Below are 16,059 nucleotides of genomic sequence, written 5' to 3'. Positions count from 1 at the left end.
CCTTCTCTGAAGGACTCCCAGGCTCTCCAATATTTGGCTGTGGGACTCTATCTGCTCCCTCCCATGAGCGGCTGGATGAAGTCCCTTTAATGACGATTCTGGTAGACTCTGGTCCCAGAACATATTCTGGAGACAGGACAAACTGGAGGTTGAAAGTTCTGTGTCTGGGTTGATGTTCCTCCACTTGAAGCCTTTCCTAGTTGCAGAAGATGGCCAGTTCAGGCTCCATTCTCCCCACTGCTAAAAGTCGTTGCTAGGGTTACCCTTGTAGATCCCATGGAGTTTCCATTGCACTTGGTTTTCACCTCGCCCCTAAAACTCTCCCAATTTCAGTTGTTTTTCCAAGTTTTTTTCCTCTCTCTGCCACCTGATTTGAATCCCTCTTAATTGCTTCCATTTTAAGATTTTCTTATCTCTAGTAACTGCTGTTCTTTTATCTACAACTTTAAATTATTGATTTCTTTACTGAATACACATTCGTCTTTCAGCATCTCAGTTTTTTCACTCAATGTAACATTTTTCTGGCTGTGTCTATGTTGTTGTGACAGCACGTCATTCATTTTTATGGCTCAGTAGTTTTCCATTGTGAACATGCTATATTTTTATACATTCATCTGATAAGGGTCATCTAATAAAATAAACAGAGAAGAGCAGTTATCTTTTCCATATGGAGATTTCACTTTTTTGGGAATATTCATGGGGCTGGGGGCTAAGGATGTAGTTCAATGGTGAAGCACTTGCTTAGCCAAGTGATGTTCTGAGTTTGATCCTCAGGGAAGAGTGCTGGGGAGATAACTCAGGCAGAAAAGTGCTTGCCACATCCCTATCTACCATCTCCTCCCTACATATGTCTCTGTCAAGATCATGTCTATTAAATTCGTTTTTAGCCCCGGCTTTCTATGTGGCATACCTCCATTTGAGCCAAGTGGGCTCAGAAATGGGAACAAAGTTAAAGACCTTGGCTTCTCCTCTCTCCAAATCTATCAAGAGCCAATAGTTAAAAGGTAAGAAGCTGGGGCACTATGAGACTCACCTCCTTCCTTGCTTTACTGTTAATAGGGCTGGTCTTGTGTGAACCCAGGAAAGGTGACTACTGTGGCTCTGGATTAATGATTGCAATAGAATGACATTTTGTAGTCCTTCACCCTATCCTCCTGCTTTTATATTCAACTTCCTCTTCTGCACTTTTGCAGAGCCTTCAAGAGGGTGGCACAAATGTCTTGTTTAGGACTAGCACCATAGCTACTGCTTATTCTCTGCATTCTGAACTGCACTCTCTACATTCACCATCATTCAGTGCAAAGACAGGTTTCTCTGATTAAGGCTGGGAGCAGCCTTGCCTACGGATATAAGCAAAGGTATTTAGAAGGCAGTTAGATGGTATACCAGTTTAATAAGCAGTAATATGTTCCCTGTCTCAGCCTACAACCTCCCCAAATCTGGGTGGTTAGTCAGGCTTACTATACCAGGCATGGGTTGCCCCCCTCCTCATGGAATAGGTCTCATACTCAATCTAAGGACAGTTGATTATCCCCACCATAGGTTAGCATTTGGGTAAGTCAAAATTATTAGCATGTGACATTCCTCTGTCACATGGGAAGACAAAGCTTTTGGTAAGCCAGACAGAACGTGGGTTAGATAGCAGACCCCAGGCTGAAGCAGCTCCTGCTCTCTTTCCATTGCAGGAAGAATCTCCAAGGATTGTAGTGGTAGCTGTGTACAAGCTGAATTTACTGCTAGTAGTTTGCAATGAAAAGAAAAGTGGGTTAATTATTTTTTTCTTTTTCATCTATTATTTAGTATTATACTTAAGTGTGTCTTAGTTCAGGCCTCTAACACAAACTCCAATATTTTGTGGTACTTTGACAAGTGTTTTTCTTTCACAGTTTGGAAGCTAGAAGGTCAAGATTAAGATGCAGTGTCTTGGAAGAATTTGTTCCTTCCTCACGGACAGCCACTTGCAAGATGTTCCCTCACTACTGTATAGTAGAGCACTCTGGCCTCTTCCTACACTGCATCTTAGAAGAAAACTGGCATGCTGTTTTCCATCTTACTATAAAGGCAGTGATTGCATCATGGGGGTGAGACATTACCTTTAAAGGTCCCGTTGTACCTGATTACCTCCCACAGGCACTGCTTTGAAATGCTATCCTCTTGGGGGATGAGAAATAGGTAGACACAAACAGTCTGCAACACGATATACGATAAAATTCTCTCAGTTGCGTAAATTCCTGAGGGGTCACCTCAGTCATGGAAAGGAAGACACTCTGCTAGTGAGAAGTATATTTATTTTCTGCCTCTGATGAACATATTAGAGTTTAAAGCCTCTAAGTATTATTAGCAGAATAAGTCTCCATAGCTGAAGATGTAAGCTATGGCTCTTGTCTCTTAGAGCTCTTTAATAAAAGGGGAACAGCATGCGATGAGAAGCAATCTCTGGAATGACATTTACTTTTGGACTTATAAAAGCAATTTTTAATTTGCTAATGCACGCTCAGAATCTGACCCTTAGAGGCTAATGATTTTCCGGCTTAAAATGGATATTTTTGGATAGGTCAAATGAACTGACAAGAGCATTTAGCTATCCCTACATGACACTTGCGTGTGTGCCACCCCTCTCCGCTTCTACAACACCTTGACTTTGCTACTGAGGAGAAGCTCCTGGTTTGCTTAGGAATTAGTAATTCGCAAATGACGATTAGCTGGGCCTCACTTTAAGTTGATATTTCCTGTTGCAGGTTACGTATTTCAACTTGCCCAAGAACTGTGCAGAACTGAATGAAGACATAAGCTCAACCAACAAAATTCTTCCTCAGACTCCACTGCATGTATAAATCCCTCTCTTGGGTTCTAGACTATGAAAACAAAACCGTCCTCAGTACTGGCCAGACTTTATACATTACCTGCAGATGCCCATAAGAAAGGCCTTGTATTAATGTCACATTCATATTCTTTTTCTAGGAGGTGTGGCCCTATGTTGCTCAGGCTGACTTCAAACTGGGCTTAAGCAGTCCTCTTGCCTCAGCTTTCTGAATTGTTGAGATCACAAGTACTTGCTCCTAATTAAAGCCATAATTTCTGATCCAGAGGTGAACTGTACTTTTTTTCTTTTTTGACTGACATAATATTTGTACATATTTTTGAAGCATGCTGTGATAGTTTGACTCATGTGTGCATTGGGTAGTGATTAACTTAAGAAAACTGGCAAGCAATCACCTTAAAATTTTATCATTTCTTACTCAAAGTCTTCCCTTCTCTTTTGGTAATGGCAATCACCTGCTATATCATAAAACACCAAAACTGACTTTTTCGATCCAGAAATAACATTGTACCAATGAACAGCTCTTGGATGATTTACTAATTGCATTCAGGAAGATGAGATTGGAGGCCTATCTCTCATCAGTGATGGATATCGGCCCAAAATAAATTAAAGCTTTAAATTTAAGACCCAAAGTAAATTTTATTTTCAATTCATGGTTCCTACTTAAGCTTACCAGTTATGAACGGATAAATTTCAGCAAGTGTGAGCCAGCCTGGCAGATTGAATTCTTGACCTGTTGACAGGAGTGCTTCCTCCTGTTGATTATTATATTCCACTTTCTTGATTAATTACACTTTTCAACAGATATCTGATAACATGGCATTATTTCCCTCACCTTTCTCCTGGCACACAGCTTTAAAAGCCAGTTCAATTAATTCAGGTGGCCTCAGAAAGGGACTTAGCTCCTCGAAGATTCTAACTTGGATAAATGGTCAGGGAGAAAAAGAGCTGGGAGATTATGCAAACCCATTTTGTTTTCGTTTCTGGAAAATGGATTATTTTTGTCATATAGTGTATCTTGCTTAAGAGAATGAATTTCTCTCTCTGTCTCTCTCTGTCTCTCTCTCTCTGTCTCTCTCTCTCTCTCTCTCTCTTTCTCTCTCTCTCTCTCTCTCTCTCTCTCTCTCTCTCTCTCTCTCTCTCTCTCTCACACACACACACACACACACACACACACACACACACACCAAGGATTTATTAGAATGACTTACAGGCTGCAGTTCAGCAATCCAACAATGGCTGACTGTGAACAAAAAAGTGAAAGAATCCAGGAGTTTCTCAGTCCACAAGGTTGAAAGTCTCAGCTGGTCTTCAGTAGATGCTGGAATCCTGAGGAATTAGGCTCTGATGCCAGTGAAGAAATGAATTGTTAGCAAGGTGATGACAAGTAGGTAAAAAGCAAATGCTTCTTTCTCCTGTGTCCTTATGTAGACTTCCAGCAGAATATATGGCCCAGATTGAAGATGTGTCTTCTGCCTCAAGATCCAGATTAAAGATATGTCTTCCTTCAAGATCCGTATCAACAGTGTTTATCTTCCTATTTCAAAGGTGCTACCTCAAAGGTTCCTACTCTAACCCCTAACCCCAACCAACTAGAAGTGGGTTCCCCACTTCAAACCAAGCAAAAAATCTCTCACAAGTATGCCCTCTGTTTCTGGATTGTAGTTCATTCCAGATGTGGTCAAGTTGACAACCAAGAATAGCCGTCACACCTTCCTTCTACACTTCACAGTACCTCTCCACCTCCCCTACCATTTGGATCCACTCTTTTTCTGTTTCTCATCACAAAACAAATTCTTCTAAGGGATAACAATGCAATATGATATAATAAGATAAAACAAAAACCAAACACATTGGAATAGGACAAAATCCAAGCAAACAGAAGGAAAAGAGCCCAAGAAAATGCACAAGAAAAATATAAACACAGAGACCCATTCGTTCTTACACTCAGAAATCCCATAAAAGTGTGACACTTGAAGCCATCGTATACATGCAAAGGATCTGTATGGTTAGAAAAAGAGAAAAAAGTAATTATTTTAGAAAAATCCTGAGACAACATTGTGAGATAAGAAACCTCCAATGATTTCATCAAGTTCATTTTCTGTTGGCTGGACATGTGGCTTACTCTTAAGAATTTTTGGAATCACTTATATATACTATCATATCATCTGCAAATAAAGATACTTTCACTTCTTCCTTACCAATTTCTATGCTATTGGTCTCCTTCAGTTGTCTTATTGCTCCAGCTAGAACTTCAAAGACTTAATGATTAGGTATGGAAGAGTGGACAGTCTTGCCTTATTCCCAATTTTATTGGAATTTCTTTGAGTTTCTCTCCATTTAAGTTACTGTAAACTGCTTTTATTATGTTGAGGCATGTCTCCTGTATTCCTAATCTCTCCAGGACTTTTATCATGAAGTGGCATTGGATTTTGTCAAAGGCCTTTCTGCATCTAATGAGATGATCATATGTTTTTTGTCTTTTAGATTGTTTTTATGGTGTATTATATTTATTGGTGTACATATATTGAACCATCCCTGCATAACTGAGATGAAGCCTACTTGATCATATTGAATCATGTTTTTGTGTTTTTTAGATTCTTTTTGCAAGTATTTTATTGAAAAAATTTCATCTATGCTCATAAGGAAAATGAGTCTGTAATTCTCTTTCTTTGTTAGATTTTGGATATCAAGGTAACTGTGGCCTTGGAAATCATAGTTGGCAATAGTGTTCCCTTCTGTTTCTATTTTGTGGAATAATTTGAGTATTATGGTTAACTCTTCTTTGAAAATCTGGTAGAATTCTGCACTAAAACCACAGGGTCTGGGCTTTTTTTGGCTCGGGGCTTTTAATTGCTGCTACTATTCACTAAGTATCGATTATATGTCTGTTCAAATTATTTATCTGATCTATTTCTTTTTGATTTACCAGTTTGGTGAAATACAGGTTTTTAAAGTATATCCTTATGATTATCTGGATTTCCTCAATATCTGCTGTTCTAACCCCTTTCCATCTTTAATTGTGTTAATTTCAATATTATCTATCTGCCTTTTAGCTAATTTGCATAAAGGTTTGTCAATGTTAGATTTTTTTTAAAGAAACAATTCTTTGTTTCATTGATATTTTTGTTATATCTTTGTTTCTATTTTATTGAATTCAGCCCTGAGTTGAATTATTTCTTGTCATATACTTCTTTTCAATATTACTTCTCTTCTTCTTGAGCTTTCCGGTGTGCTTGTAAGTTGCTTCTGTGAGGGAGACTAGTGTGAGCATAGTGCTATGAAGGCTATGAACTTGCCTAGTAGAACCGCCCTCATTGTGCCCCACAAGTTTGGGCATGTTGTGCATTCATTTTCATCCAATTGTAAAAAGTCTTTAATTTCTTTCTTTCTTTTTTTTTTTAAATTTCTTTCTCGATCTCTGTCTTGACTCATTTTTCATTCAGTAGAGATTTGTTCAGTTTCCGTGAGTTTGTAATCTTTCTGTTGTCGTTATTCTGTTTTATTCCTTCGTGGTCTGATAAACTGCAGGGGATTATTTCAGTTTTCTTGTATCTGTTGAGCTTTTCTTTGTGTGAATTTTAGAGAAAGTTCTATGGAGGTGCTTGGAAGAAGGCATATTCTTTTATGTTTGGGTGAAATGTTTTGCAAATATATGCTAGGTCCATTTTCTTTATAATATCAGTTAGCTCCAGCATTTCTGTTTGGTTTTTTGTCCAGATGACCTGTCTATTGGTGAAAGTGGGGTTTTGAAGTCTCCCACTATCAGTGTGTGAGGGTCAATATATAATTTAAGCTGTACTAGTGTTTCTTTTATATACTTAGGTGCCCTTGTGATTAAGGCATAGATGTTAAGAATTGCAATGTTTTATTTGATTATTTAGTAATATTATAAAAATCCTCATGATGTAATTATCCTTTAATGAATATGTAGTGTCCTTCCCTATTTCTTCTGATTAGTTTTGAAGACATTTTTTTCCAGATATTAAAATGGCTACACCAGATTGCTTCTTAGGTCGATTTGCTTGGAATATCTCATTTCATAGTTTCACCCTGAGGTGATTTCTAGCCTTTATATTGAGGTTTGTTTCTTGGATGCAACAGAAGACTAAATCCTGTTTTTTGTATCCATTCTTTTAATCTTCATTTTTTATTGGACAATTTATATCTTTGTTATTGAGAGATATCAATCACCAATGGCTACTAATTCCTTTTATTGCTGTTGGTGGTGGTTGTGGTGATGGTGATGGTGGTGGTGGTGGTTTTGTGTGTGTGTGTGTGTGTGTGTGTGTGTGTGTGTGTGTGTGTGTGTGTGTGGTTTCCCTTATTTTGACATTGCTGGCCTGAGATTATTTCCTGCATTTTCTTGGGTGTTGTTAAGCTCTTTAGATTGGAGTTTGCCTTCTAGTGCCTTTTGTAAGACTGGATTTGAAGATATATTGTTTAAATTTGGTTTTAATCATAGAATGCATTATTTTCTCCATCTATTGTGCTTGAAAGTTTTTCTTAATATAGTAGTCTGGGCTGGCATTTGTTAGCTTTTAGAGTGTGCAGTACATCTGTCCAGGCCCTTCTGGCTTTTAGAGTCTCCATTGAGATGTCAGGTATAGTTCTAATAGATCGGTCTTTATATGTTACTTGGTCTTTTCCCCCTGCAGCATTTAATATTCTTTATGTGTTTTGTACATTTAGTGTTTTGAATATTATGTTCCCAAAGAAATTTCTTTTCTGATCCAATCTATTTGGTGTTCTGTAAACTTCTTATACCTTTATAGGCTTCTCTTCCTTGAAGTGAGGACAATTTTATCTGTCATTTTGTTGAAAATATATCTGGGCTTTTGAGCTGGTTTCTTCCTCTTCCTCTATTAATGTTATCCTTTTTCCCCTTATTATTCTTATACTTGATATTTTCATAGTGTCTCAGATTTCCTGGATGTTTTGTGTCAGGAGTCTGTTTGTTTGTTTGTTTGTTTAAATTTAAAATTTCTGTGACCGAGGTATTTATTTCATCTGTTGCATCTTCAAGTCCTGAGATTCTCTCTTCCATCTCTTCTTGTATTCTGTTGGTGTAGCTTGCCTCTGCGGTTTCTGTTTGAGTTCCCAATTTTTCATTTCCAGGTTTCCTTCAGTTTGGGTTTTCTTTGTTGATTCTATTTGTACTTTGAAGTATTAAATGGTTTTATTCATTGTTTCCCACAGTTTGTGTTTTAATAAATTTAATAAATTTCTTCTTTAATTTTAATTTAAATTTTAATTTAAATTTTAATTTAAATTTAATAAATTTCTTCTTTAAATACCTGAATCATAAAGTACCTCATCCATGAAGATATTGTATCTTTATCTTGTTTTTTAAATTTATTTATTTATTAAAAATTTCCAGCTCCCCCCTCCCATTTCTCTCCCACTCCCCCCACTCCCTTTCCCCCTCCCTCTCCAGTCCTAAGAGCAGTCAGGGTTTCCTGTGCTGTGGGAAGTCCAAGGACCTCCCCGCTCCATTCAGGTCTAGAAAGGTGAGCATCCAAATAGACTAGTCTCCCACAAGGCCAGTCCATGCCTTTATTGTGTTTTTCAACTATGTTCAATTTCTCATGGCCTACTGTGGTAGGGTTGTTGCTCTTTCATGGAGACATATTGTCCTGGCTGTTATTGACTCTGCTTTTACATTAGTGTCTAGGCATCTGGGCTTGAGGTGGTTACAATTCTCAGTGCTGATATCTAGTCTAGTCTTAGTGTTTTGCTCCTTGATTTCTGTTGCCCTCTCTGGTTCTTAGGAGAGTGGGGTGGCCTGGGAGGAAAGTCCTCTGGGATCCTGACAGGTATGTCCACTGCAATTTCGGGGTAAAAAGTATTTCTAGGTATTAAGAGCAGACAGAAATGATGGTGGGCTAGAAGGGGTGCTCCACCAGGATCTGTTTAGTGCCTTTGAAATGAGGGCACAATGTGAAGACAGGCCCCTACAGGTTGGCTGCTACAGATCTGGGGATGAGACTGAGGGATCGAATTTGGAGAAGAGGAGAGAGACTGAAGATCTCAAGCTCACGTACCTGCTTCACTGGCCTACTTGCTTCTCTGGCAGGCTTGGCTGGAGGGTTCCCAGGGAATGCCTGCTGGAGCTGGGCTTTAGGAATATCAGGATAAGTGGGGAGGAAGGTTGAAGAAGATATGATTGATCTGTGGAAAAAGGGGGCAAAGCAGATGGAGAGAACACAGTGGATGACTGTTCCTCTACAGAGCTGGGGAAGAGACTGGGGAATTAGATGTGGAGGAGAGGAGAGATGGGACATGATCTGCACTTAGCCTTAGCCTAGTTTCTTCCCCGGCTCCAATAGCAGGTCAGTTCCCAGGGAATGCCTGCTGGATTTGGGGGCTGAGCTAACACGATGAGTGGTGGGAAGAAACTTTGGAGAGGAAGATCTGTGTGACCCACTTTAGATGATGGATTGGAGGGAGGGGGTGCCATGGCAGCTAGTCTGTTACAGAGCTGGGGGGTGAAACTGTGGGATTGGATTTGGTGGAGCTGAGGGAAAGGTAAAGACCTACAGTTAACCTACCTGCTTTCCTGGCTGGGATGGAAACATTTTTTTTTTTTGTAAACTATTGAAAACCTGTGATACTTTTTATGAGTAATTCCTAAATGTGTATTTGTGACTATGTTGAAGATTATTTTTTCCTGTGAAAATGGTTTTTCCTACATATAACTCATCTAGGCCTAAAACACCCTACTGAGAATAAAATAATGGCTTAGGGCACTGTGAGTGTAAGCTTATAAGTATTGGATGGAGCACACTGATTTTGTGAAAATGAAGAAAATTTGAAATGCAGGTGTACACTGGAGGGGGTGTATTAATGATATTTGTTTTTCAAAACTGTTCCTGGAAGCTTTGTTCTGTTTCTGAAAGCAAATTCACTGTGGGGCATTTTCAAATGCCAGCAAGTGCTTTGAACTCAAACTTCACAGCCTACTGACCATACCTGATGGTGTACTGACTTTGAAAACTGCATGGGGCTGTCCCACGCTGTCCATTTCCCATGTTAAATACTTCCAGATGCTATCCGTGCTGGTGGGGCTGGTGTATGGATGTCAAATACAAGCAAAACTCTTTGCAACAGCTTGATTTATCCAGTTTCTGAAACCAAGATTCGTTTATATATTTTGGACTGGATTAAGAGCCTATAAGCAGAAGTCCCATGATGGAGGCCACTGAGCTATGCTGTCTAGCCAACATCCTACTTCAACTGCCTAATAATTATCAACATATACAAAATAAAAACAACATACCATGCACATCGTGGAGTTTCATTTTTTTAAACTGAAAACATCTATAACCAATATTACACATTTTACTTTTAGGCAGACATAGCCAATCTTTTTTTTATTATTACTTAAAAAAAACACTAATCCAAATTCCCACTCCCTGCCCTACTCCCATTCCCTCCACACACCCTCCCACCCCACCCCCTCTAATCCTCAGAGAGGGTAAGGCATTTTGTCTTGTGGAAAGACCATGGCCCTCCCTGCTATATCTAGGCTGAGCAAGTTATACATCCAAAGAAAACAAGATCCCAAAAAGCCAGTATTTGCAGTAGAGACAAATTCCAGTGCCTCTGTCAGTGACCCCTCAGTCTGTCCCAACTGTCAGCCACATTCAGAGGGACTAGTTTGATCCTATGCTTGTTCATTCCCAGTCCAGTTGGAGTTGTTGAGTTCCCATTAGCTCAGGCACATTGTCTCAGTACATGAACCCCTCATGGTCTTGACCTCTTTGCTCATATTCTCACTCCTTCCACTCTTCAACTGGACCTTAGGAGCTCAGTTCAGTGCTCCCATGTGGGTCTCTGCCTCTGTTTCCATCTGTTGTTGGACAACGGTTCTATGGTGATATTTAAGATAATTATCAGTCCGACTACAGGGTAAGGCTAGTTCAGGCACCCTCTCCACTATTACATAGAGTCTTAGCTGGGGTCATTCTTGTGGATTTCTAGGAATTTTTCTAGAGCCAGGTTTCTTGCTAACCCCATAATGGCTCTCTCAATCCAGATATCTCTTTCCTTGTTCTCGTATCTGTCCTTCCTCCATCTCGACTATCCCATTCCCTCAAGTTCTCCTCAATCCCCCCCTTCTCTCCTCTTCTTCCCCTTCTCCCCTTACTTCTACCCCACCCCACCCCCATGCTCCCATTTTTGTCAGGTGATCTTGTCTGTTTCCAATTTCCAAGTGGGTCTATATATGTTTTTCTTTGGGTGCACCTTATTACTTAGCTTCTCTAGGATCATGAACTATAGGCTCAATGTCCTTTGTGTATGGCTAGTATGCACTTAAGAGTGACTACATACCATACTCGTCATTTTGGGTCTGGGTTACCTCATTCAGGATAGTTTACTAATTCCATCCATTTTCATGCAAAATTCAAGATGTCATTGTTTTTTACTGCTGAGTAGTACTCTAATGTGTAAATGTGCCACACTTTCTTTATTCATTCTTCAGTTGAGGGGCATCTAGGTTGTTTCCAGGTTCTGGCTATTACAAATAATGCTGCTATGAACATAGTTGAACAAAGGCTTTTGTAGTATGACTGAGTATCTTTTGGGTATATTCCCAAGAGTGGTATTGCTGGATACTGAGTTAGGTTGATTCCCTAGGTTTTGTCCCACTGGACAGGTCCTAGAGTGTGGGGCATCCTGCTGTCTGGCCGTGTGGCTGTTGACTCACCTCTTAGGTCCCCTCAGTACTGGAGCAAGCTGTGTTTAAGGGTTCCACTGAGCTCGCAGGTGAACAGGCAGGTTTGGGCACAGGGTGGGTTGTGGGGTAGCCTAGCTGCAGGAAAACTCCCTGCTGGCAGGCTAGAAAAGCCGAGAAAGGTGGGAAAGGGCCCCTGGGTTTTGACCCACTGGGGAGGTCCTATGATCATGTGGCTGTTCACTCATCTCTTAGGTTCCCCTCAGTATTGGAGCAAGCTGTGTTTCAGGGTTCCATGGAGCTTGTAGGTGAATAGGCGGGTTTGGGGGCGGGGTGGATTGGGGGGTAGCCTAGCTTCAGGAAAACTCCCTGCTGGCTGGCTAGAAAAGCCTAGGGAGTTGGGGAAGCTGGAGTTGCATTTCTCATGTGTATCCAATCATGACACACGTTGCTTTCTAGTTCCAAAAGGATTTTAGGCTGTCATAAGCTTACTGATCACATTTACTGTGCCTGAAAGGTTAATCTGAAATTAAAACAGAAATTTAAGTAGAACGTCACATGACTTTCTAAGACAAGCCTTTGTACTCATGGAATTTTAAAAAGCAGCTGAATCTAGGATCACTAGAAGGTATAATATAATCAATGCTATAGGTTGTTATGAACCTGCTGTATAGGTCCCTGTTCATAATTATTTTGCGATCTATCAATTTCCTTGGTTTCTATTAAAGAAATAATTTTATTTCTTAATAAAGAAAAAGCCCAGAGTCAGATATAGGGGTTAATGATGAAGATCAGAGAAGCAGAGCAGTTTGCCATTAGAGAGACGTTTTACCTTTACCAATGCTCAGACCGAAGAGGTGATCTTGTGCTTAGATTGTCTCCTCAGACTTCGCCCTCTGACTGCAGGGGCAATCCTCAGACTGTAACTGTCTCCACCAAACCTCAGAGGACACTGAATTTCTGTCTATTTCTACCTTATCTCTCTCTCTCTGCTTCCCTAGCGCTGGGATCACATTTGTGTGAGCTCTGTTTCTCTTTTAGACAGATTCAATCTTGTCTAGCCCAGGGTAGCCTTGAACTAACAGGGAACCTCTGCCTCTGTCTCCCGAGTTCTGGGATTAAAGGTGTGTGTCACCATTCCCTGGTCTCTAGTGACTTAGTTCTCTGTACTCTGATCTTCAGGCAAACTATTTGTTAAAACATAAACAAAATATCACTACAACCAACCTACAAGTGAGGCTAGATAACAGGGAGGGCCCAACAAGGTATGCATGGATTTCGCTGGGAAGGGGAAGTAAGATCTCCTGGGTAAACTGGGGTTTGGAATTGGAGGGGATGGAGGGATGGGAACTAGAGGGAGCATGTTGGGTGGGCTGGGTGCCAGAGGCATATTGGAAGCAGAATGGAGGGGGGGGGTAACAAAAGAGACACCTTTATGGGGGACATTTCCAGGTCAGGAAGAAACCTGCTGCAGGAAAACCCCTAGGAACCCACAAGGATGACCCCCAACTAAGATTCCTAGCAATAGTGGAGAGGGTGCCTGAACCAGCCATCTACTGTAAGCAGATTGGTGACTTCCCTAATTGCCATCAGAGATAACCTATCAAGCAACTGATGAAAGGAAAGGCAGAGATTCACAGACAAGCACTGCACTGAGCTCCAAGAGTCTTGCGGAAGAAAGGGAGGAGGGATTGTAGGAGTCAGAGGGATAGTGATGGGAGAACCATAGAGACAGCTGACCAACAGTCAGAGAGCCTGCATGGGGTCTATCTAGGCCCTCTGCATGTGGGTGACAATCGTGTAACTTGGTCTCTTAATGAGGCTTCTAACAGTGAGACAATGAGAGTAAAATTGACTTCTTAACCTAACTTCTTTAGCAGTAACATAATTTCAAGAATATTCAAAAACATTCATTGCTTCAATATAGCTGTACCCCAATTTATCCTTTTGTTAAATTTTTGTAATATAAATCATGTCTTGATGCATTATAATACATCAATAAGTTTATATTCTTTGCCTTGCATAGGAATTGTCAGTTTTTTTTTTTTAGAATGGTCTCTGGAACTCATAGAGATTTTCCTGCCTCTGCCTCTAGAATGCTGAGATTAAAAGGATGTGCTATCATGCCTGGTCAACTGTCTTCTATTTTTAACTTTTTATTTGATTAGGATTTTTAGAGACATGGTTTTACTATGTAGCCCAGACCAACCTTGGACTCTTCATCCTCCCGAGTGTTGACATTACAAGCATGGACCACTCCACGGGGGCAGCAAGTGCCTTTGAAGTCATATAGAGAAGAGAGTTGCAATCGGCAGTCCTGTGCAATGTTTGGTATCTGCTTACCTTCACCACTGCCCTTTACATCCTATTTTACTACTTCGTGTTTGTCATCCTGGCCTAAAGTGCTTTTAGTATTTTTTGATATAGATCTGACATAAAAAAATAATTCTTTGACTTTTCACTTGTTTGGTTTTCTTCTTTGATAATTTCAATAGTTTTATTTTATGTAATATTAGTGTAGTAGTTAGAATGAGAGGCCTCCAGTTGGTGATATATCTGGCTGATGCTATGGCATGCTTATAGGGTGAGACCTTTCTGGAGGAAGATGTCACTGTGGGCAGGCTTTGGGAGTTAAAGGCTTACTCCACTTCAAGCTTGCAACGGAAGATATGCTAGCTCAGTTTCATGCTCTGGTGGACTGCGGCCAATTCTTCCCCTCAACTATGGACTTCGCCTACAAATAAACTCTTCCTTCTATAAGGTGCCTTGCTTATGATATTTTATCACAACAGCATAAATCCAATTCAATTTATAGAAAGGGTGTAAAGATATCACAGGGTTGAGAACCAGCCTCGATTGGATTCACTCGTTCTAGGGTAGGAGCGTGAGGATTAGAATTATTAAGCAAAAAGGAATAGAGATAAGAGGGAAATAAGAGACAAACAGAACAGCATCGGGAGGGGAGGGATGTTCAGTGAATAGTGAACCACCCTTTTATTTTCCACATTTTTTTTTTATGCCCAGCTCTGAAAGGGGAAGGAGGGAGGCAACAGACTTTATCAATATGATAAAAAGAATAAACAGAACATCTCTGACCTTTGGTCAAGATGGAACTGATACACCTCTTACTCAAAATACTAACTAACCACTCTAGGTCAGGACCTCTTGTTTTGTAGCCACCGGTTGTCAACAACTTTGAAAGAGCAAACAAGCTCGAACTCTCTGACCTCCCTAGTCAAGGTGGAGTGGACTCACCTTGTGAGTCCTGTGGGCCCTGATGTGTATACCCTGCACCGATCTCTTCTATTAGTAACATCTGACATTTACAACAGTACAGCTAAAACTATTCCTTGCTGATACATTACCATGTTGTTAAAGTGTGTCCTTTTGTTGTCACTCAGCAAGTCCAATTTGTGTTGCAACTATATTCTTGGACATGCTGCCATTCATAGGAACATGATTCAAGATTATATTCTAGATTGTGTGTGGTCATTGATGTCACTTTTTCATTCCTCCAGTTCAGCAATCAGTTATTGAAATGGCAAATATTTCTTTAAATGCTAAAATATAGTGGCAGTGTGATGGTTTGGATGAGAGTGTCCCCTATAGGCTCAAATGTTTGAACCTCAGCTAGTGGTCCTATTTGTAAAGGCTTATGAGGCATCGCTTTGAGAGTTTAAAGACTTGTGCCATTTCCAGCTTGCTCTCTCTGCTTCAGGCTTGTGGTTCAAGGTATGATCTCTCAGCTTGCTACTCCAGCTACCATGCCTCCTGCCTGCTGCCTGCTGCCTGCTGCCTAGATGTAGGGTTTTCATTATAGATGTATTAATTGGGGTTGGAATCCCCACAGACATGAATTCTCTGTATTTTGACCAGTTGTGGATCACTATAATAGTTTCTATTTGTTACAAAAGAAGCTTTTTGATGAGAGGTAAGAGCTACACTGTATGAGGATAAGCATTTAGAAAACAGAAATTATATGAGTTTAGGAAGCTAGTGATAGTAGGTTCTCCTTTCTGGTCTGAGCCAACCATGAGTACCAGGCATGAGTTCACTTGTGTTGAATGAATACTGAAGATAAAAGTGACACTATTGCTCCATTGTGAATCTCACCAGTTCAATCCTTGTTGTGGTCCACAGGCTTTCCAGCTGGGCTTGACTGCTCATTGCTCCTCTTGGTTGGCAGATTATGAGTGAGGCACCTTCCAATAGTTTAAAAGCTCATCCTCATGGAAGACTTCCAGGTCAGTTTCTGCCTGATTCTCCCAAGTCCTGTGTTCAAACTGTGTGATGACTTTAGCAATGGGATTGTACCTTCAAATTCTGGGACACAAAAAAGGATAATAATAGTTTATATTGTTTTGGGAGTCTCTTGTACACCTTGACCAATAACTAAAAAGGAAGTTTTGCATGTCTGGTTCTGGGGTTTTTGTTAGATATTTTATGACTCTTTGGAGAGCGTTATCTTACCAAGTGGCATAACTTCATTTAAAATACATATCTATGTATAGCCATATACATGTAATTTTAGGTACATATAAAAACAATGTGATTCCCTATT

At 40.2% G+C, this 16,059-nt stretch overlaps 1 protein-coding gene across 1 annotated transcript in view; it reads left to right on the top strand.

Moving 5' to 3' along the window:
- The window catches only part of LOC121444361 (bone morphogenetic protein 15-like), a 36,444-nt gene extending 20,743 nt beyond the window's left edge, over positions 1-15,701 (top strand). The window contains exon 3 of the mRNA XM_041646173.1: positions 15,639-15,701. Coding sequence (XP_041502107.1) covers positions 15,639-15,657 — 19 coding nt within the window. The 3' untranslated portion in view covers positions 15,658-15,701. The remainder of the gene's footprint in view (positions 1-15,638) is intronic.
- Positions 15,702-16,059: the final 358 nt, after the last annotated feature.

This window comes from Microtus oregoni, unplaced genomic scaffold (genome assembly GCF_018167655.1).
Source record: "Microtus oregoni isolate MIOR12 unplaced genomic scaffold, Mior012 000121F_002, whole genome shotgun sequence".
Taxonomy (NCBI): Eukaryota; Metazoa; Chordata; class Mammalia; order Rodentia; family Cricetidae; genus Microtus; species Microtus oregoni.
Note: the sequence above shows the minus strand (reverse complement) of the source record. Positions and strands in the feature narration are given on the sequence as shown.